General features: G+C 40.2%; 2 protein-coding genes across 3 annotated transcripts in view; one reads left to right on the top strand and one right to left on the bottom strand.

The window, feature by feature from the left end:
* Positions 1–8,139, top strand: part of C11H16orf96 (chromosome 11 C16orf96 homolog) — a 66,970-nt gene extending 58,831 nt beyond the window's left edge. Inside the window, exons 13-16 of the mRNA XM_053694195.1 lie at positions 5,549–5,699; positions 6,821–6,905; positions 6,982–7,071; positions 7,702–8,139. Coding sequence (XP_053550170.1) covers positions 5,549–5,699; positions 6,821–6,905; positions 6,982–7,071; positions 7,702–7,814 — 439 coding nt within the window. The 3' untranslated portion in view covers positions 7,815–8,139. The remainder of the gene's footprint in view (positions 1–5,548; positions 5,700–6,820; positions 6,906–6,981; positions 7,072–7,701) is intronic.
* Positions 8,140–8,429: 290 nt separating this feature from the next.
* Positions 8,430–20,167, bottom strand: UBALD1 (UBA like domain containing 1). 2 transcript variants are annotated; one of them, XM_053695129.1, is made up of 4 exons: positions 20,037–20,167; positions 18,928–19,113; positions 15,961–16,020; positions 8,430–9,167 (listed from the first exon to the last, which is right to left on the bottom strand). In XM_053695129.1, the coding sequence occupies exons 2-4, from the start codon at positions 19,045–19,047 to the stop codon at positions 8,901–8,903; spliced, it is 447 nt and encodes a 148-aa protein (XP_053551104.1). In that variant the 5' UTR covers positions 19,048–19,113; positions 20,037–20,167; the 3' UTR covers positions 8,430–8,900. The 2 variants fall into 2 exon arrangements, with proteins under 2 accessions (XP_053551104.1, XP_053551103.1); XM_053695128.1 differs by having other exon boundaries at positions 18,928–19,074; positions 20,037–20,131.
* Between the last annotated feature and the right edge of the window lie 3,935 nt (positions 20,168–24,102).

The following is a 24,102-nucleotide window of genomic DNA, read 5'->3' as shown; positions in this document are numbered from 1 at the left end:
TTTCTCTCACACTACTGACCACTCTCATCACTTGTTTCTCTCACACTACTGGCCTCTCTCTTCACTTGTTTCTCTCACACTACTGACCACTCTCATCACTTGTTTCTCTCACACTACTGACCACTCTCATCACTTGTTTCTCTCACACTACTGACCTCTCTCTTCACTTGTTTCTCTCACACTACTGACCACTCTCATCACTTGTTTCTCTCACACTACTGACCACTCTCATCACTTGTTTCTCTCACACTACTGGCCTCTCTCTTCACTTGTTTCTCTCACACTACTGACCACTCTCATCACTTGTTTCTCTCACACTACTGGCCTCTCTATTCACTTGTTTCTCTCACACTATTGACCTCTCTCTTCACTTGTTTCTCTCACACTATTGACCTCTCTCCTCACTTGTTTCTCTCACACTATTGACCTCTCTCCTCACTTGTTTCTCTCACACTACTGACCACTCTCCTCACTTGTTTCTTTCTCACTACTGGCCTCTCTCTTCACTTGTTTGTTTCTCTCACACTACTGACCTCTCTCCTCACTTGTTTCTCACTACTGGCCTCTCTCTTCACTTGTTTGTTTCTCTCACACTACTGGCCTCTCTCTTCAGTTGTTTATTTCACACTACTGGCCTCTCTCCTCATGCATTTCTCTCACACTCCTGGCGTCTCTCCTCATGCATTTCACTCAACTACTGGCCTCTCTCCTCATGCATTTCACTCAACTACTGGCCTCTCTCCTCATGCATTTCACTCACACTACTGGCCTATCTCCTCATGCATTTGTTTCACACTACTGGTGTCTCTACTCATGCATTTGTTTCACACTACTGGCCTCTCTCCTCATGCATTTGTTTCACACTACTGGTGTCTCTACTCATGCATTACTCTCACACTACTGGCCTCTCTCCTCATGCATTTGTTTCACACTACTGGTGTCTGTACTCATGCATTACTCTCACACTACTGGCCTCTCTCCTCATGCATTTCTCTCTCACTACTGGCGTCTCTCCTCATGCATTTCTCTCACACTCCTGAAGTCTCTCCTCATGCATTTCTCTCACACTACTGGCCTCTCTCCTCATGCATTTCTCTCACACTACTGGTGTCTCTCCTCATGCATTTCTCTCACACTACTGGCCTCTCTCCTCATGCATTTCTCTCACACTACTGGCCTCTCTCCTCATGCATTTCTCTCACACTACTGGCCTATCTCCTCATGCATTTGTTTCACACTACTGGTGTCTCTACTCATGCATTTGTTTCACACTACTGGCCTCTCTCCTCATGCATTTGTTTCACACTACTGGTGTCTCTACTCATGCATTACTCTCACACTACTGGCCTCTCTCCTCATGCATTTCTCTCTCACTACTGGCGTCTCTCCTCATGCATTTCTCTCACACTACTGGCGTCTCTCCTCATGCATTTCTCTCTCACTACTGGCGTCTCTCCTCATGCATTTCTCTCACACTACTGGCGTCTCTCCTCATGCATTTCTCTCACACTACTGGCCTCTCCTCTCATGCATTTCTCTCACACTACTGGCCTCTCTCCTCATGCATTTCTCTCACACTACTGGCCTCTCTCCTCATGCATTTCTCTCACACTACTGGCCTCTCTCCTCATGCATTTCTCTCACACTACTGGCCTATCTCCTCATGCATTTGTTTCACACTACTGGTGTCTCTACTCATGCATTTGTTTCACACTACTGGCCTCTCTCCTCATGCATTTGTTTCACACTACTGGTGTCTCTACTCATGCATTACTCTCACACTACTGGCCTCTCTCCTCATGCATTTCTCTCTCACTACTGGCGTCTCTCCTCATGCATTTCTCTCACACTACTGGCGTCTCTCCTCATGCATTTCTCTCTCACTACTGGCGTCTCTCCTCATGCATTTCTCTCACACTACTGGCGTCTCTCCTCATGCATTTCTCTCACAGTCCTGGCCTCTCTCCTCATGCATTTCTCTCACACTACTGGCGTCTCTCCTCATGCATTTCTCTCACACTACTGGCGTCTCTCCTCATGCATTTCTCTCACACTACTGGCGTCTCTCCTCATGCATTTCTCTCACACTACTGGCCTATCTCCTTGTGCATTTCTCTCACACTACTGGCCTCTCTCCTCATGCATTTCAATCACACTACTGGCCTCTCTCCTCATGCATTTCTCTCACACTACTGAAGTCTCTCCTCATGCATTTCTCTCACACTGCTGGCGTCTCTCCTCATGCATTTCTCTCACACTACTGACGTCTCTCCTCATGCATTTCTCTCACACTACTTGCGTCTCTCCTCATGCATTTCTCTCACACTGCTGGCGTCTCTCCTCGTGCATTTCTCTCATACTACTGGCGTCTCTCCTCATGCATTTCTCTCACAATACTTGCGTCTCTCCTCATGCATTTCTCTCACACTACTTGCGTCTCTCCTCATGCATTTCTCTCACACTACTGGCGTCTCTCCTCATGCATTTCTCTCACACTACTTGCGTCTCTCCTCATGCGTTTCTCTCACACTACTGTCCTATCTCCTCATGCATTTCTCTCGCACTACTGGCGTCTCTCCTCATGCATTTCTCTCACACTACTGACGTCTCTCCTCATGCATTTCTCTCACACTACTGGCGCCTCTCCTCATGCATTTCTCTCTCACTACTGGCGTCTCTCCTCATGCATTTCTCTCTCACTACTGGCGTCTCTCCTCATGCATTTCTCTCACACTACTGGCCTATCTCCTTGTGCATTTCTCTCACACTACTGGCGTCTCTCCTCATGCATTTCTCTCACACTACTGACGTCTCTCCTCATGCATTTCTCTCACACTACTTGCGTCTCTCCTCATGCATTTCTCTCACACTACTGGCCTCTCTCCTCATGCATTTCTCTCTCACTACTGGCGTCTCTCCTCATGCATTTCTCTCACACTACTGGCCTATCTCCTCATGCATTTCTCTCACACTACTGGCGTCTCTCCTCATGCATTTCTCTCACACTACTGACGTCTCTCCTCATGCATTTCTCTCACACTACTTGCGTCTCTCCTCATGCATTTCTCTCACACTACTGGCCTCTCTCCTCATGCATTTCTCTCACACTACTGGCCTATCTCCTTATGCATTTCTCTCACACTACTGGCCTATCTCCTCATGCTTTTCTCTCACACTACTGGCCTATCTCCTCATGCATTTCTCTCACACTACTGGCGTCTCTCCTCATGCATTTCTCTCACACTACTGGCGTCTCTCCTCATGCATTTCTCTCTCACTACTGGCGTCTCTCCTCATGCATTTCTCTCACACTACTGGCGTCTCTCCTCATGCATTTCTCTCACACTACTGGCGTCTCTCCTCATGCATTTCTCTCACACTACTGGCCTATCTCCTCATGCATTTCTCTCACACTACTGGCGTCTCTCCTCATGCATTTCTCTCACACTACTGACGTCTCTCCTCATGCATTTCTCTCACACTACTTGCGTCTCTCCTCATGCATTTCTCTCACACTACTGGCCTCTCTCCTCATGCATTTCTCTCACACTACTGGCCTATCTCCTTATGCATTTCTCTCACACTACTGGCCTATCTCCTCATGCATTTCTCTCACACTACTGGCCTATCTCCTCATGCATTTCTCTCACACTACTGGCGTCTCTCCTCATGCATTTCTCTCACACTACTGGCCTATCTCCTTATGCATTTCTCTCACACTACTGGCGTCTCTCCTCATGCATTTCTCTCACACTACTGGCGTCTCTCCTCATGCATTTCTCTCTCACTACTGGCGTCTCTCCTCATGCATTTCTCTCACACTACTGGCGTCTCTCCTCATGCATTTCTCTCACACTACTGGCCTATCTCCTTGTGCATTTCTCTCACACTACTGAAGTCTCTCCTTATGCATTTCTCTCACTTTACTGTTGTCTCTCCTCATGCATTTCTCTCACACTACTGGCCTCTCTCCTCATGCATTTCTCTCACACTACTGGCCTATCTCCTTGTGCATTTCTCTCACACTACTGAAGTCTCTCCTTATGCATTTCTCTCACTTTACTGGTGTCTCTCCTCATGCATTTCTCTCACACTACTGGCCTCTCTCCTCATGCATTCCTCTCATACTACTGGCCTATCTCCTCAATGCATTTCTCTCACACTACTGGCCTTTCTCCTTATGCATTTCTCTCACACTACTTGCGTCTCTCCTCATGCATTTCTCTCACACTACTGGCGTCTCTCCTCATGCATTTCTCTCACACTACTGGCCTCTCTCCTCATGCATTTCTCTCACACTACTGGCCTCTCTCCTTATGCATTTCTCTCACACTAATGGCCTCTCTCCTCATGCATTTCTCTCACACTACTGGCCTCTCTCCTCATGTATTTCTCTCACACTACTGGCCTCTCTCCTCATGTATTTCTCTTGCACTACTGGCCTATCTCCTCATGCATTTTCTCATACTACTGGCCTATCTCTCATGCATTTCTCTCACATTACTGGTCACTATCTCCTCATGCATTTCTCTCACATTACTGGTCACTATCTCCTCATGCATTTCACTTACACTATTGGCCTCTCTCTCTCATGCATTTCTCTCACACTCCTGGTCACTATCTCCTTATGCATTTCTCTCACACTACTGGCCTCTCTCCTCATGCATTTCTCTCACACTCCTGGTCACTATCTCCTTATGCATTTCTCTCATACTACTGGCATCTCTCCTCATGCATTTCTCTCACTCTACTGGCGTCTCTCCTTGTGCATTTCTCTCACACTCCTGGCCTCTCTCCACATGCATTTCTCTCACACTCCTGGCCTCTCTCCTCATGCATTTCTCTCACACTCCTGGCCTCTCTCCTCATGCATTTCTCTCACACTACTGGCGTCTCTCCTCATGCATTTATCTCACACTATTGGCCTCTCTCCTCATGCATTTCTCTCACACTACTGGCCTCTCTCCTCATGCATTTCTCTCACACTACTGGCGTCTCTCCTCATGCATTTCTCTCACACTACTGGCCTCTCTCCTCATGCATTTCTCTCACACTACTGAAGTCTCTCCTCATGCATTTCTCTCACACTGCTGGCCTCTCTCCTTATGCATTTCTCTCACACTCCTGGCCTCTCTCCACATGCATTTCTCTCACACTCCTGGCCTCTCTCCTCATGCATTTCTCTCACACTTCTGGCCTCTCTCCACATGCATTTCTCTCACACTCCTGGCCTCTCTCCTCATGCATTTCTCTCACAATCTGGCCTCTCTCCTCATGCATTTCTCTCACACTCCTGGCCTCTCTCCTCACGCATTTCTCTCACACTCCTGGCCTCTCTCCTCGTGCATTTTTCTCACAGTCCTGGCCTATCTCCTCATACATCTCTAGCACACTACCTGCTTCTCACTTGATGCATTTCAGTCACAGTACCAATCTGTCTTCTAACATATTTATCTGTGATGACTTCTCTACATACAGTCTGCACTTAAATAGAGGCCTCCCTTTGAACAGTCTTGTCTCATAATGACAAACTCCCTTTTTGTCATAGGGATGCCTCTGAAGAGGTCGACGTAGAGTTCCGGTACTCAGAGGTCCCTCGGCCCCACACCTCCTGTTCACACCACAAGAAGACAACACGTACACAAAACCTCACCACAGTGTACCCTTATGGAGACCCTTCCCAGATCCAGTACAAAAATGTGGGTGTACACATACAAGGGGAGATGCTCAGCTTAGCATTTTAACATTAAGTGCCCATCTGTGTAACATTGCTCATTGGTCTGAGGTTGAGTGGGGTACTGTATATCTGTTACAGTTTCTGCTTATGGATAGGTCATTCTAAGTATCTGTGCAGTGTCAAACCCTTGACCTACTGTGATTTTGCATGTACAGAGTATTTGTCTTTTGTGGTGTTTGCAAATATTTATGTAGTTGTCACTGTGTGGGTAAAGTGGTGTGTGTTAGTAAGTATGTGTTTCCACACAGTGTCTGCTGTATATAGCTATAATGTTTTACATGCTATTATGTATTAATATGAGTTTTGTTTTGATTGTGATGTGTGTCTTATGTTATTTATTCATACAGTTGGCATAAATCTTGTATATTGTGTTAGTAAATTTCCCTGTGGACAGTAGTGTGGCTGTTTGTAATATGTAGATTGATTAGTGCAATCTGAACCAGTAAATGTAGGTTTGTAATCAGCACTATATATATATCTCTGTGTTAGTGTTCACCTACGTATCTGATACATACCTGTATCTATATAGTTACAGATGCATTCTGCCAGGTGATGTGTGTTTCTCAGTTTAAATGTTTAATTGTCTCTGGCTGAGTAACAGTCACCTAGTTTCAAAAAGACTAGAATTGTTTGTTGAATCTTTCCAAGCATTTTTCAGTGCAACAAAGTTTATTAAAGCTGAACAGTAAATAAATTGTGCTCAAAGGAAATTGTGTAAAAATTTGACTTTTTTTAATTGAATTTTTGAATGTAATGCATGCATGGGAGTAATCCAAATAACTTCTAACGCATTTCGCGCCAAATATTGGAATTTAATCATAGAAGTTAGTCTCTCTGCTATGGTTTGTGCCACCGCAGCAGGATGGAAACTGTAGTCACTCTTCCCCTGTCGATATAACTCACAGGAGACTTGTGGAGCAGTGGATGTGTTTGTATATTCATTAAATCTCTCTCACCATTATTATTTAATGAATGGGTACTGAGGAACAACCTAAGGACTTGTGAATTTGAAGAGACTATTCCAGTCTCATTGAATCTAGGAGACTTTAATTAATTCTGTCCTATTTCTCCTATTTCTCTCAGAGCGAGGTTGACCTGATTGGTATTGATGGTTTGATGTACAAGGGGCGCCTGGATAAAAATCCTTTTCATGAACGGGACTCTTCAGGTAAGAGTCATCTTAGAAGTGTAGTACAATACTCCAATGCCCCTCAATAAAGCACTGACAAAAATGTTTTCTATAGTGACAATGACTCCACAGCCACCTTCCAGGATTGTGTTACAAAGAGCCCGTTCTGCCACATCCACTCCAAGGACTAAATCACCCATTACAAGTGAGTATAACCGGGAACTGAGGAAAGTACCAAGACTCCAGCATAATGTGGACTTTTTAGAAATGATGTACATGGAATGAGGCGCTCTTAGCAGAGAAAGAGATATAAGAAATCTACTGTGGGGAAGGGAGAGAAGAAAGATGCTTTTATTGTAATGATTTATTTATAATGCTCCAGTATAGTGCGTAGCCCTTTTGCATTAGATATAAAATTGAAGAGAGCAATCAAAAGATGTTTGCATTACCCATAATGGACAGAAAGTGCTGCCCATGAGTCATAGTTAACTGTTAACATGTTTACAAAAGATGATTGACAGGGAACATTCATTTGTGAGTTGTGACTGAGCTTCCCAACTCCAGTTTTATAAGACCTCCAACACATTGGATTTTGTGATATCCATCCCCAGTCACAAATTCATTAAGGTAAATGTAGTGATCTACAGAAAACCTTGCCCATCTGGAGGTCTATAAATGCTGAACCTGGAAAGCACGTTTGTGGGGAAGAAACAAGTATCTGCAGGGCAGGAGTAAAGAGTAGTAGGATTGTCAGATGGTCTGGGGCAAGGAAAGAGGTTATTAATACAATTGAGGGCGCACAGAAAACAAATATAATGGTTTTGTCTCTCTGCAGGGTCTACCTCGGCCAAGACCTCACGCAATCTTCTCCATGTGCCATCTGCTACAGAGACTCCCATAATTCTACCACAACCATCAGACAACACAGAGCTGATACTCGGGAACTGAGTGGGAGGCTGAGCGAGGACAAAACCGCAAATATCAGCACAAATGTGTCTAAACATAAGACTACACACCACAATCATCCAATACCCGTACACAGAGCCAAACATGCCGATCACGACTATCACACACTGCACAATCTCACACATGCTACTCCATGACAATACATCACATTCTTGTTGCTATGGATATATCCAATCACGAGCCAGCATGTATCACCATTGTCTACGGGTATCTAAACAAATGCTTGATTTTTTTTCATCCTGTAATTAGAGACTTTTTATTTGATTCTCCCATGTACAGTTTATCAATAAATCTGGAACCTCAATTACCTTGGAAGCATCAAACACAATTGTATAAGATTTAAAAAAAAAAAAATGAAAAAAAAAAAAAATGTCCCCCTTAATTTTTGTTAACTTGCATTATCAGTCCCAGACATTTGAGTTTCTCTTACGCATTTCTTAAAAGCCATGACTTGTAACCCCCAAAAAATTAAGAAGAATATAAAAAACTATCCATAAAATTGTTCCAAAACCAGCGTAGAAAAGTTAACAAAAAATAGGATAGTTCAGAGCATCCATATGAAATTAGTTTTAAATGAAATCCTTTTGTGCTACATAATATGGTTGTGCTGTGTAAAAACGTTACAGTCCACAATATTTATTTGTGCTGATGTTAAAAACCAGTAGAGACATTTACAGTGTGATTGCGTATCTCAGTGTTAAAAGACATCAGGGATATCAGTAGAGCAGAACTATTTAAGATGTTGTGAGGTCTGGGTAGGCCTGTGTCAGAACACAGAACGTCATGAGGTACTGCTGAAAGATGCAACACTCTGCAAGCAGGCATGTAGCGCACGTTAGTGTGCGATCAATACTCTTAAAGGGGACCACTGATCATAGGTGCTATGGTCTGCAGAAGTGTGAGGTAATAAGGAGAAAAACCTGCAGAATAAATCTCTGCCATTGTTTTATTGCTATTGTGAGATACTCTGCAGACTCAATGGAGAAATACTCTGCAGAACTTTGGAAGTTTAATCCTTCAATTAAAGTCTATGCGCTACCCTGTTTCCTCCCCCTTCGGTGACACTCCTCATCTCTCTGCCTCTGCAGTAGGGTTATGGTCCGTGCCACTGCCTTGGTGAGAACAATACATCACCCCAGAACTAGGCAGCACTGTGCTTATCTGCTGCCCTTGAGGATCCTGGGAGAAGTGACCGCTGGCACCAGTTTGCTGAAGAGGAGGCGACGTAGCCAATGAGGAGAGGTAGCCACTTTCTGAGGCCTTCAGTCTGGAAAACATGGCCAAGGCATCCGGGAAGTTTGGGGGGGTGGCCGGAGTATTGGCAGGAGTTCCCATCTATCAAAAGAAGAAAGTGTCACTCTTAATAAATATCTTATGCCCTCACGTCTCGTTTTATTCCCATCTATCCCAAGTGAATATTTCCTTCTCTTATTCTCCCTCACAATCTCTGTTCTCTCCTTCACCCTCTATTTCCTTTACTCCTGCTTTCTTTCACTAAATTATCTTCCTATGCTTCTTGTGGCTTGTGCACGCTTGTATTTGGCTCCCAACAGTAAACACTTAACTTTTCTATCATGCATATCAAAGGGCACCGTTTAAACTTGCAATGTTTTTTGTTTTTTTTTGCATAAAAAATAAATAAATAATAATATATCTATATATATATATATATATCTATATATATATATATATATATATATATATATATATATATATATATATATACTGTACACAGGGCCGGTGCTAGGATTTTTGGCCACACAGGCGAAGATATATTTTGACGCCCCCCCCATTACATACCATCCCATTGCTAGTTAAAGGGATATAAAACCCAATTTTTTTAGAGCATGACATTTTAAGCAACTTTCTAATTTACTCCTATTATCAATTTTACTTCATTCTCTTGGTATCTGTATTTATAAAGCAGGAATGTAAGCTTAGGTTATACTTTACCCCATACTTTGGAGTAAAGTATAACCGATGTGTGTGGGGTTACTGTATGTTGTAAAGCATAACTGATGATGTTTAGACCGATATGAAGGAAGCTGGACATCTTGTCACTCAGCCAGCATGGTCACTCAGTGCAGGCCAGCACCAGCATGCGATGGCATATGCCCCTGCGACATGTTGCGCGCACGAGTCCCGCACTCTGCTTGCGTGCCTGTACAAGAGTTTCCAAGCTCAGAGGGAGCTTCGGCAGCTGGAAGAGCAGGGTGTGGTGCTGCCACACTCTGGTCTAGTTCATTCATTAGCCAGAGCCACATATTCCTTTCCTGACTAATGCTCTAGGGCACTTCTGTCCTCTTACGAATACTTCTGTATAGTTATTAGGTTATCAGCAGTTAAATAAGAGCATAAATACTATCTTTTCTGGCATGTGTGATTGTAATAATAAACTCATCTTAAAAAATAGTGTAGTACCAAGTTTTTTACATAGCAAGTACCCCTTCAGATACATTGTTACCCTGAGAACTCTCTAACTGCAAGTAATTACTATTGCACCCAGTGCCAGGGATTAAGGACAGGCAGGCAGGCAATCTATCCAAAGAAATGCTCACTAATACTATGCAATATGAAATGAAAGAAAAGACAGTGGCACAAGGCACGATTCAAGTGTAGGGTTTTATTATACTAGTGAAACACACGGTTAAAAACACTTACTAGATAAAAGTTAAAAGTCAGCATTGAGAGCATATGCTCGTTAGGATTATCGCAGCTCCTGCAGCACCAGGGAGATAGTTGGTCCTTCTCCTCTCCGTTTACAACAAGACTAAGTGGGCGGCGGTGTTCCGGATCCTGTCACCCCAGTCTTAGTAACGCTAGTGCTGAACAGTATTCTTTAACTGCTTTCCTGCAAAGTAGTTAAAGAATACTGTTCAGCACTAGCGTTACTAAGACTGGGGTGACAGGATCCGGAACACCGCCGCCCACTTAGTCTTGTTGTAAACGGAGAGGAGAAGGACCAACTATCTCCCTGGTGCTGCAGGAGCTGCGATAATCCTAACGAGCATATGCTCTCAATGCTGACTTTTAACTTTTATCTAGTAAGTGTTTTTAACCGTGTGTTTCACTAGTATAATAAAACCCTAGACTTGAATCGTGCCTTGTGCGCCTGTCTTTTCTTTCATTTCATGTAACCATATCTGAGCCGGGACCAGTGGGATTGCTGGCTGCGACCAGGCGGCACTACAGTGGCACTGCAATCAAAATATTTTTTGCTTTTCTGCGGTTCAATTGAACATTATCTCCTACAAACTCAGGACTATTCACGGAACTTATAAATATCTTCTGTCATTAACACCTAAGGTACTGTTACATAGAACTGTAAAAGACCAATTTTCTCAAATCCCAGTACAATCCTAAAGTATCAAATTCCAGATCTATTGGCTGCTATTATTTTATATATATGGACTTTTTTAAATCATAGATGGTTTAACACATATCTCTTTTAGGAATAAGGGGATTTGATTAGTTATTTCAGAATTAGGGAATATTTGTATTTTTAACATATTTTTTATTCATGTTTCATTCAGTTTTATTCATTGTATTTTAATTTGTATTTAGACAGCTTTCAAATATTTTCAAAGTTTTTCAAATTTTCGGATAAGCAACTCATATACCATCACAGAGGTGACAATATATAACAAATAATATTAAGTTGGCAACAACTATTTAAATTTCTATATAAAAATATTTGTTTCAGTACATGAGCGCATAAAATCATAACCAGTGTTTAATACTATGCAATAATATACTACTCCCCCACTGTGCATTCTTTATAAACATAAACATGTTCCCGCAGATCTTTTGATTGTCAGACACAATGAGAGGAAGGAAAGTTTGGAATTTAGTGCTCAGTGACACAGCGTCCCTGCCAACAACATCAGTGTGACAGTAATTGTCATGGCCCTTGTGATGGCCAATTGGCCATAAAAATGTCTTCTGAAAGCCGTAATGAGTCAGCTTCTTTTTTCATATAGACAGTTTACAAAGATACCCATCTGTGTTAATCCAGCATGCAATCTAACTAATGTCATGTATGCAAATAACAGGATTACAACTCACCCTGCAGCCCTGCAAGGTGATAGCAGGGAAGATGACTGGTGGTGGGTGGGTGACAGAGCGCGCGCGTTATGGTAGAGCTGGAGGAGGAGGCGAAGCTTATACCGGAATGGCACACTGCTGGTCTGGCACCTTACCTTAGGGAAAGTTTGGGAAACTGTGCTGCAGCCAGCTGGGCCCTCCTAAGTGGTGGATCTCCAGGGTCCGGTGGCCGCAAATGGATTAGTTTATGCGACCTTTGGGGCCCTGGAAGATTCGCCGCTGATAAAATGTAAACATTTTTTTAAAAAACAAAAAACAAAACACTGCTCGCTCTTCAATTTTGCGCCCCACTGCTGGGTCGCACTAAGGCGGTTGCCAAGTTTGCCATTATGCAAGCGCCGGGCCTGACTGTACATACAATAAACAAAGCTTTTCCAAACAACTTTTACTGTGAAAAGTAAGTGACGTTTTGGGACAAAGTATCCCCTTCCTCAGACTATATATATATATATATATATATATATAAAAATCTTTTTTTAAGCTAATACTATGGGGCAGATTTATCAAGCAGCGGATGCTGCAATCAACCCCAGTAGTTTCAGGTTCTCCTGAAACTGAAGTTAAGAAGCAGCGGTCTTAAGACCGCTGCTCCTTAACTCGTCTGCCACGTCTGAGGTGGCGGACAGCAATCATTGACATCCCCTGCTAGCAGCTGATTGGCCGTGAATGTGCAGGGGGCGGCATTGCACAAGCATTTTACGAGAAAAGCTGTCGGCATTTATCGATGTGCGGCGGACATGATCAGCTACAGCAGATCATGTCAGCCCGCACAATAAAAAATCGGCCCCTAAGTGTAAGTCTATGTACAATTGGATGCTAAGGTCAGATTGGCTAATAAGCAGAATTCCCTTTGTATTATTGGTGGACAGAGTGCTGCCTTAAAAATATGAATACTTTTTTTTCCGTCAGCAAAGGAACCTCCATTTTACAAACAATAAAAAATACTGTTTTTGTGTCTGTTTAAAGGGATATGAAACCCAAAAATTGTATTTCATAATTTAGACAGAGCATACAATTATACAAAACTTCCAAATTTACTTCTATTATTTAATTTGCTTCCTTCTCTTGTTATCCTTTGCTGAAAGGTTTATCTATCTGAGTTCAGGAGCAGCAAAGAACCTAGGTTCTAGCTGCTGATTCAAGCTAAATAATGTGATATATCTGTCCTGGGCAAAAGGGAATACTGCACACCTCGAAAACGTTTATTCCTAAAACAACAGTTGTAAATTATCAAAAAATACCAAAGGTGGCGCAAATGAATGCTGATTCCCAAAAAATAAATATATAATTATTAGCATATACCTTATAAAGGTCTATAACTGATTTGAAACTCGGACAAAATAAAAGGCTAATATGGTGTCGATAATATAATAGTACAATATATACTAGCTTCAAAGAAGTGATATGTCAATATGCTGCGTGTTATAGGAAATACAAGTTAGGTTATAAATTATATATATAGGACTCATACAGAGAATACGATCGATAATTGGAGTTTATTAAATAACATAATATGGATTATACCATGATTAAAATAATGACACCGGTGTCTAATCAAAAAAAATACAATCTTATACAATACTATAAAATGGCTAAAATATAGCACCAAACGATACAAGGACTAATAAACTTATTAAAATGATTATATGACCGGAGAATACATTGCTTCCATTGAGTGTATTATATACAGTAATGTTGATCTTAAATCTAATATATTGTTAGGAATCAATTCTGTAGTCCTCAGAAATCTATGATGTTAATTTTCAGGATGTATCAAAATGTTCATCAAATGTTGTAACTTATAATTGATACCTGGTTTATATGAATCAAGTATATGGTTTGCTAAATTCCAGCGTGAAGTATAGAATATATGGCATACATTTAAGTAATGGATAACATTGATAACATGCAATTCTATTGCGCTGGGTAGGAATAGTCTTCGGCTAATTAGCCCAAAAGTACCTGCGTTTTTAGGTGAATAGTAGTTCCGTGTCTCTTCAGAAAAAATACTCACAGTGCACTGCGGTGTTATCCCGGAATGTCTCCGGTTTCCAATCTGATGTGCCTTACAGGCTTCTAGTGCTGATGTCTGTTCCTCCTTAATAAGACCTGTATGACGGTCTGCAAGTTACCGGGTGAAGTGCTTACTTCTCAGCCTCCGTTTTCTCCTTGGAGTGCTCATTACAGTGTCCGGTTTTTGCAGTGGATTGTTCTTAATCAACCTCTGGTTTAGCAGAGCAATGTGTTTCTCTGCTCTCCCTGTAATCCCGTTATTGAGTGCTCAGGTTCTATGCGTTTCGGCTGGGAGCCTTTTTCAAGATGATCTTGAAAAAGGCTCCCAGCCGAAACGCATAGAACCTGTGAGTATTTTTTCTAAAGAGACACGGAACTACTATTCACCTGAAAACGCAGGTACTTTTGGGCTAATTAGCCCAAGACTATTCCTATCCAGTGCAATAGAATCGCATGTTATCACTGTTATCCATTACTTAAATGTACGCCATATATGCAATACTTCACGCTGGAATTTAGCAAACCATATACTTGAGCCATATAAACCAAGTATCAATTATAAGTTACAACATTTGATGAACATTTTGATACATCCTGAAAATTAACATCATAGATTTCTGAGGATTACAGAATTGATTCCTAACGATATATTAGATTTAAGATCAACATTACTGTATATAATACACTCAATGGAAGCAATGTATTCTCCGGTCATATAATCATTTTAATAAGGTTATTAGTCCTTGTATCATTTGGTGCTAAATTTTAGCCATTTTATAGTATTGTATAAGATTGTATTTTATTGATTAGACACCGGTGTCATTATTTTATTCATGGTATAATCTATATTATGTTATTTAATAAACTCCAATTATCGATCGTATTCTCTGTATGAGTCCTATATATATAATTTATAACCTAACTTGTATTTCCTATAGCACGCAGCATATTGACATATCACTTCTTTGAAGCTAGTATATATTGTACTATTATACTATCGACACCATATTAGCCTTCTAGCTGCTGATTGGTGACTGCATATATATACCGACTGTCATTGGCTCACCCATGTATTCAGTTACAAACCAGTAGTGCATTGCTGCTCCTTCAACAAATGATACCAAGGGAATTAAGCAAATTTGATAATAGAAGTAAATTGGAAAGTTGTTTAAAATGGTATGTTCTACCTAAATCATGAAAGAAATTTTTTGGGTTTCAAGTCCCTTTAAAATTATATTTTGCTCAACAAGCATGTTCTATAAAGTATATGAGGGAGCAACATTTTAAATGTGTTGAAAATATTTTCCTGGCGAAAAAAGGTAAAAGCTGTTTTCATTACCTAATAGAGCTATTTTTGCTGAATACTTTCTATTAATGCTCACTGGATACAAAAGACAAAAGTCCCACACCTCTATAGATTGAGAGGAACATGACTAGGAGATCCTGACAAGAAAACTTTAATCTATTCAGAACAGGAATGCACATTATTTTAAATAATGTGAAACATTTTCAAATGCCCTCTTTTACATTAAATTATATTAGTTGTTTAAATGTCTGCACTTTTTTTAACAGAAAAACAAAGACATTCAGAATTAGATTACAGGAAAAGAGGACAAAATAAATAAGAAAAGTACTGTATATTGCAACGTTGATTTGCTATATGTAATCCAACATGTTATATTTTCACTTGGTATTCTTTGTTAAAAGCTAAACCTAGGAAGGCGCATATGCTAATATATAAGCCCTTGCAGGCCGCCTCTTATCTCAGTGCATTTTGACCGTTTTCACAACTAGACAGCGCTAGTTCATGTGTATCATATAGATAAAAATTGTGCTCACTCCCGTGGAGTTATTTATGAATCAGCACTGATTGTCTAAAATGCAAGTTTAAACTTGCTAAAAGAACCAGCCAAAGAGGATGAAATTCAGGCAGAGGCTGAGCTTATATTGCCCTCCATTTACACTACCCCTTCAGTATTCCCAGAGCAATTACTTGGTGGGTACCACTTACCATCTGGTGGTGAGGGATGTAGGGATGGTTGGTCTCCTGGAAGAAGGCACTGAGTGCTGTCTGTGAAGGGGAATACACCAATCAGAACTGCACAATGAGGGATTTAATGTAATAATGAGAGAGGCGACAGAAGGGAAAATAAATATGTATTCTAATGAAAAAAGAAAAGTATATTAAAGGGACATGGAACCCAAAGGTTTAAAAAGAACATACAATTGTAAACAACTTTCCAATTTACTTATATTAACAAATTTGCTTCATTCTCTTGGTATCATTGATAAAGGAGCAGCAATGCACTACTGGGAGCTAGTTGACCACGTCAGGTGAGCCAGTGACAAGAGGCATATATGTGCAGCCACCAATCAGCAACTAGCTCCCAGTAGTGCTTTGCTGCTCATAAGCCTGCCTAGGTATGCTTTTCAACAAAGAATACCAAGAGGATGAAGCACATTAGATAACAAAAGTAAATTGGAAAGCATCTGAATCATGACATTTTATTTTTGACTTTACTGTCCCTTTAAAGGGACATGAAACAAAAAAAAATATCTTTGGTAATTCAGATAGAGCACATAAATAAATAACTTTCCAATTTACTTATTTTATCTATTTTGCTTTGTTCTCTTGGTTTCCATTGTTGAAAAGTGTACCTAGGTAGGCTTAGGAGCTGGGAGGTAGCTGCTGATTGGTGGCTGCACATATATGCCTATTGTATTTGGCTTACTAATGTGTTCAGCTAGCTCCCAGTAGTGCAATGCTGCTCCTTCACAAAAAGGATATCAAAAGAAGGAAGCAAACTTGTTTACACATGTATGCTCTATTTGAATCATGAAAGAAAATGTTTGGGTTTCATGTCCCTTTAACCAATAAAGAAAAACAACTGCATCAGTTAATATACTTACATTGATGTTGTTTTATATACAGCTTCAGCATAAGAAATAAATCTGTTTTCTTTTTGTATAAAAAACAATGATACCATCAGTAAAGCAACAATTATGGGTACAGGCGCCCCAAATGCTTGTACTTAAAGGGACAGTAAACACCTTTTAATTACAAGACATTTCTGTTGTGTTGCTATAGAATAACTTATCAGCCAAGTCTAAACATTTTTTTCTTTAAATTAACATCTTGTTAGCTGCAATTGTTTTTCAATAGCAAAACTCCACCCACCTCTAGCCTCATTCGGAGGAGCCAATTCAGGGTTGAGTCTGCAGACAACAAGGCTAGCCACAGTCATATTTTTTATTATAAAGTGCATTGTTTTTCACTTGTTAACAGCTAAAGCCAATTAGTGACAGTTATGTAGGAGAATTGGCATTGAGAAGTCAGCAGGGTGCAATTCTGAGAATTCAGAGCTAAATAAAATGAAAAGGGGGCAAAATAAATAATTAACATATATCCCCATTTTACAGATGGTGTGCACGTGCATTTTAGGAGTGCCTCTGCATATGTGCCAGCTGTAAAAACACATAGCTGTACCTAAGAGTGTTACTCTATCTTAGTATCTTTGTTTACTGTCACTCTAATAAACAAAGGAAGGGTTATGCAGGACCGTCTTTAACACAGGGCAAAAGGGGCAGCTGCCCAGGGCCCAGTCTCTGTTGAGGGGCCCAATCAAGAATCCTAAAAAAAAAAAAAAAAAAAAAAAAAATTTTTTTTTTTACTTTTTTTTTTTTATGGTTTATACCAGATTGTTGATGTGACATGGGGAACACACACATTCGGTCCTAATACTGTCACAGTCAAAAGTACTCTGCTTATATATATATATATATTTTTTTTTATTTTTTTTAAAACTGTGCCAGACCGTGCCGGTGTCATGTGACATGCCAAGCTATTGCCATGTGCTGTTTTAGATGTGCACTGTGCAGCACTGAATGCAAAGCCCTAATTCGGCATCCAGCCATTCACACTGCATCAGAAAAGGTCCTACTGGGGTTACCACTGTTACCAGGTAACTGCTCTGGTGGTGGCGATTGTTTCTGGGTAGGGCTGACTGTAGGCGCATGCAGCAGAAAGCTGGAGCTGCAGGCACGTGAGGCTTTGAGCATCTGTGCAGTTGCATACACTGCTCTCTTCAGTCTTGAGGCTGTGTGACTCATCTCACACTGTATCCATGCAGCCTTGGACAGACAGCATCCATTCTGCTGGTCCCCTTAGCCCTGCTCTTTCTTCTATGGCTCTAAGATCAACTAAGTGAAGTTTGTAAGGGGAACAGTGCTTTGTAGAAAGGTGTCAGTGGGAAGAATAAGTGAGTGCACACACGCCCCTCCCCATGCAGCATTGTCTAGTGCAGGGTGAGAGGGAACTTGTTCCTAGCAGAGAAGTGACATGTGCTGCTGTGGCTGATGTATAGTGCCATGCTGATACTTCACACATTAATGTAAGGTTTATTTTTATAGTTTTTATTTTCTCTCTGTCTCCGCTTCCCATAGTAGTTCTGCTGTTCTAGTCAGTAAACTTATATTTGTCTGCACCTTCATGCTTCCTCCACAGTCTTTACCTTGCTTTGCTCCTGTTGGCTGCCCTAACCAGCTAACCTCACACCAGAATCACATTCAAAAGAATATTAAATTAATCCACAGTGGATGAATTTATATATTTATTTACTTATTAGTACTGCTTAGGTCCAGTTTCACATATTGCAATTTATTTCATTTTTTTTAAATGATTAGCCCAGCAGTGGATGATCCACGGCTGGGCTAATAATTAAAAAATAAAAATAAAATTGATTTAATTGTTTTTGGGATGTTGGGGTGGAGAGAGCGAAATTGCATGGGGTAGGGGGGGGCCCAAGAAAATTTTTGCCCAGGGTACAGTCAGTATTAAAGACGGCCCTGGGGTTATGTTTCGGGACCACTCTGACTAGAAGCAAAAAGAGAAAGTGACATATGTGGAATATACAGAGACAATATGGTGAGAGTAAAAAAGGGACGAGAAATCAGGATGTAAAATGTAAATGGCCCCCACCTCATATTGCCAGTGAGCTGCACGCAGAAGTTGCTCCGCCTGGTCAGTTGCGCATCCAGCAGTCAAGACAAACTGAGACACCAGTAGCTGATGTTTTAGTTGCTCCATGTCCCCTGACATTGTAAGAGCCGTGACTCGCTTCTCTGTCTGTAACACCAATGGATTAATTTAAGCGCAGCGTTCTTCCTGGAACAGAGAGAGACACATAAAGTTCTGCAACTGGCAGATATACCTATAAAAGCTAAAGATGCTCATATAGGCAGGTAACACAGCATAAACACACACTGTGTGCATATATAATTGTGTGCAGGAGGCTGCATATATCTCTAATACACAAGGGAATATGCAGATAGAAACATACAACTGGCATATATACCTATAAAAGATAAAGATGCTCATATAGGTAGGTAACACAGCATAAACACACACAGTGTGCGTATATAATTGTGTGCAGGAGGCTGTATATATCTCTAATACACAAGGGAATATGCAGATAGAAACATACAACTGGCAGATATACCTATAAAAGATAAAGATGCTCATATAGGCAGGTAACACAGCATAAACACACACTGGGTGCATATATAATTGTGTGCAGGATGCTGTATATATCTCTAATACACAAGGGAATATGCAGACATAAACATACAACTGGCAGATATACCTATAAAAGATAAAGATGCTCATATAGGCAGGTAACACAGCATAAACACACACTGTGTGCGTATATAATTGTGTGCAGGAGGCTGTATATATCTCTAATACACAAGGGAATAAGCAGACATAAACATACAAGTATATGTATATTCAATTTATACGTAGAAATGTATGTAACACAAATTCTTATTACAATACAAATTGTTTTATTTAGACACACTCACATGCATAATTATATAAATGCGATTGTGTATAAGTAATACTACAAAATACACGCACTAATATGACATCATATTATTAAAAAAACAATACGTAATATAGATATGTACACACACATACAACACACAAATAAAAGGTAAAAAGCTATCTAGATATGGAGACATATATATATATATATATATATATATACACACACACATATATATATTATATATAGTTCTGTATGCACTCACATGTAGATGTGTATATTTCATTTCTAAACACACACATCAGACTCGCTGCCTCCTTGCACAGCTACCCATCCAGGAGCTGCAACCCAGAAGGGGAGGGAAGGGGAGGGAGCAGGGTATGCTGGGAATCGTAGTCCTGAACTTCAGGAGCACATACTCAGACTGGTCATTTACTTGCTAATGGGGGTGTATTGGACTCTAACAGATTTGATTGGTAGTCTGTTGTTCTCAAAGGTTTTCATTGCATAATCTTTTTTTTGGCTAAATCTTTTTATGTTCTTTTAACCTGATTGTTTTTTTGTTTTTTCTTTAAAATCCGTTATTTTGGATTTGATTGTTAAACTTTTGAAAAGCTGCACTGATGAACAGCAGAGAAAGTATAAGCAAAATATGAATACGTTTCACAGCAAAAGAAATGCGACCATGAACGAAATGAAGGGCTGACAAGTTCATAAAAAGTTTTTTTTTTTAAAAAGTGTGATTCTAAAGAAACAAGAGTTGATACATTACATAGAATAACTGGGAGATTGTAAAAGATTAAAGGGACATGAAACTCAAAAATTTTCTTTCGTGATTCAGTTAGACGGTATAGAATTTTAAACAACTTTCTAATTTGCTTTGTTCTCTTGGTATCCTTTGTTGAAGAAGCAACAATGCACTACTCAGAGCTAGCTGAACACCAGATGAGCCAATAACATGAGGCATAACTGTGCAGCCCACAATCAGCAGCTCCTGAGCCTACCTAGGTATCCTTCCAAACCTAATTTGTTTTGTTTTCTTGATTATAGAAGTACATTGGAAAGCTATTTAAAATTGCATGCTCTACCTGATTGATGAAAGAAAATTTTGGGGGTTTATGTCCCTTTAAGACAATTTATTTGGCATAAGCATATATTCCAGGAACATATGATTCACAGGAGATTAGAAAAGTGAAAATAAAATAGTATATTGCTTATATCAAATGCTTGTCATAGGCACCTAAGAATGACAACCAGCCATAAACTACAATCCCCACAATCCTCTGGTTTGTTTGTGTAGTTAGGTCATCAAAGAGACTAAGCTTCTGGCCAATGGGAAGCTGTGCTGTGGCAGTGGCAGGCCATATAAGGCAAACATCACAGAGCACCAATAGGGATGAGTGGGTGTGGCTTGGAGCTTTGACATTAGATTAATGCTTGACAAGCTGGCAGTGATTATCTGTACGCATCACGTGATACTTACGCAGTCAGTGCAGAGTGCAGCAACCTCACTCACCCTGGTTGTAAGAAGCATAAACTCACTGGCCAGGAGAGATACAACTGGCTTTTTTTTATTGGTTTCTTATGTAGCTAATTATTTAGCAAATGCAAATTAAATTGTATAGCTCAGGAACACCCAAACTTGTCTTTTTTTTAACTTGCAGGGCAGATGAATACTTTGCTTTCTATTTATCAGAACAAAAAGATACACTTTTGTATAAATAAATGTCAAATTAACATTTCAGCAAGATAAGTGCCACAAGTCTACTTGGGTGAGGCATAAAGAGAGACAGAAAAAAGGAACTTAGGGCTGCCTTGTGTCTTTATTACACAGCAGATCCTACAATCAGCAAGTGCACAGTATGGGACTCAATGATAACAATATTATTCTATGGAACCTGGCACAAAAAGCATTTAGATAGTAATAGGTAGACTATAATTAAAGGGAAATTAAACTCAGCATTGAAATGTCTATTATACTCTGTAATTTTAAGACTACAGACTACTAGTGACCCTATAACTTTATGTGTTTAACCCCTGTGTAGTAAAAGTACTGCTCATGACCTGCAGAGCACTGCTGGTCCTGAGCAGAAACTGGCGCTGATCTAATCAGCAGCACTAGTTACAGAGGTAGGTTGTGCAACTAGCGCTGCTGATTAGGTTAACACAGTTTCTGCTCGGACCAGCATTGCTCTGTGGCTCCAAAGTGAAAGTTTAACTATGTGTTTAACCCCTTTGTTTGGGGGGGGGGCATTAAACACATAGAAGTGTAGGGTAACTAGTCTTAAAATGACATCCTCTAACGAATTATAATGGCACTTTACCTGTAAAAAATGATTAAATACTAAAAAATGAAACATCACTATATACAGTCATCATTTTGTTTATCATGGAACTCTATGGTCTAGATTACGAGTGGAGCGCTATATTAACGTGCGCCCATAAAGGAGCAAATTTGCCAGTTTACAGGCGAATGTAAATAACCAGCCATTACAATACAAGTGGCTGGTTAATGCTCCTGTGAGCGTTTGCGGTTTCACTTTGCGCTTAGCACAATTACGTTAAATATGCCCCCAAAATAAAGAGTACAGTGGTTTACATTAAAAAATAAAGATGAGCATTTTTATTTAAAAAAAGAAACAAAAAACTGCACAAAGGAGTTATAAAGGGTTAAAGTGAGGGGATGTGGGTTGTAAGAAAAAAAAACGGCAGCTAAAGTGACTTTACATTGGGGTCTATGGGGACGTTGTGTTCGCTATAAATATATATGTATATGCTTATATACATATATATTCATATACATATATATTTCTTTATTACCGCTCAACACTTTGCGATTTGCCCCCTGTGCCAGGTGGTTTGCCTTGTCTTGCGGCATGAGAACGAGACTCCCATTGGAGCCTATGGAAGCCCGCTCTCGTGAGCGCAAGGCTTCTGGGCAATGCGTACGCAAAGTCACATTTGCTTTGCGCCTCACTTGTAATACCAGCACACATTTACGCACTCGCGTAATATTGCGCTTCACTCGTAATCTAGGCCTATGTGTTTAATCCCCACAAAGTAGAGAACATATAGTTCCATAAAGAGTAATGCAAAAATCACATCCTTTAATGGTCCACTTTATTTCTTTCGTTAATTTACCTCAGCAAAACAAGATAATGTAAGGGGAATATTAAAGATGCTACATTTTTCATTTTAATAAAGGCACCATACAGTTTATTTTGGGGGCAATTGGGGGACATTTTTAAAATTAACCATACATCTGATCTCTGGTTCACTTTTAGAGTGCTAATTGCTACCGGGAGCTTGTGGTAGCATTAACCAGCCACTAGTAATGGCTGGTTATTTATCGTGCACCCATAAATTGGAGATTTTGCCCATTTACGGGTGCACAATAAATTAGCGCTCCACTTGTAATCTAGCCCTTTTTTTTAACAAGATCATTTCTTTTACTATGTGTTTAACCCTTTAGTCAAAGGTGCACTCCTGGAAAGCACCCCATTCTGCGCCAGATGATGATACAGCTAGTGATTTAAATCTAATTATAGTTAACCTGAACCATACAAATAAGGTGTCCAGTATTTTAGCAGGCTGTTCAGTATAATCTGTACTGGATACTTAAAGACCCCTTTCAGCTAAATGTAAAGGGCCTTCTAAAGCTTTATGGGGTTTGTTCAATCATTGCTGGGTGTTTACTTCTGGTAGCCAAAGGGGTCACATCACTACTACGTACATGTGTTTCTGGCAACTAAGGGGATAAAATGACTGCTTAGTTGTAAAAAATATATGTGGTGGGATCAAGGGTGGGGCTTGAGCTTTGTGGGGACATTGTGTGAACCCAGCTAAAACCCGTGTCCAGTCACCTATAGTTTGTCCGGTATTTTTATAGCGCACAGCTGGCAACCCTATGGCTAACGCAGGAATCAGTTAACCAACAAGGACTTTACCAAATGGTTATTGAATAGTGTAAATTTTAACTTTTCAAGCCTTTCCTACCTAAATGATGTAAATTTAAACGTTTTGAAAAAACAAATCAAAAAATCTTTCTAACTACGCAAGCAAATCAACTATATTTTGTCTTGCTTGAATTTGTTCTTTAGTTTTTCCCATTAAATTCAATTCATTTATTTGTTTTTAAATGTACCACATACGCATATTTTTTTTAAATTTATATTAATACAAAAATGAATGTACATTTAGTGTGAATCTTGCCAGACCCTGTGGTAGGGTGTCACTTTTAGCACAATAAAAACTGCCCTATAAGCACCAATATGGATATTTTATTTCTTCATTAAAGAGATTGCAGACACGTGCCAAGTTTGCTATGAATG

The sequence above is a fragment of the Bombina bombina genome, chromosome 11 (genome assembly GCF_027579735.1).
Source record: "Bombina bombina isolate aBomBom1 chromosome 11, aBomBom1.pri, whole genome shotgun sequence".
NCBI lineage: Eukaryota > Metazoa > Chordata > Amphibia > Anura > Bombinatoridae > Bombina > Bombina bombina.
This window is presented reverse-complemented; position numbering and strand designations above follow the sequence as displayed.

Excerpts from the sequence above, each read along its gene's own strand:
- UBALD1 (XM_053695128.1), bottom strand. The coding sequence starts at position 20,057 with ATGAAATATACACATCTACAT. Across the intron at positions 19,075-20,036 it reads TGAAATATACACATCTACAT|ACAGAGAAGCGAGTCACGGC; the intron begins GTGAGTGCATAC and ends TTGGTGTTACAG. Across the intron at positions 16,021-18,927 it reads CAGCTCACTGGCAATATGAG|ACAGCACTCAGTGCCTTCTT; the intron begins GTGGGGGCCATT and ends TCCCCTTCACAG.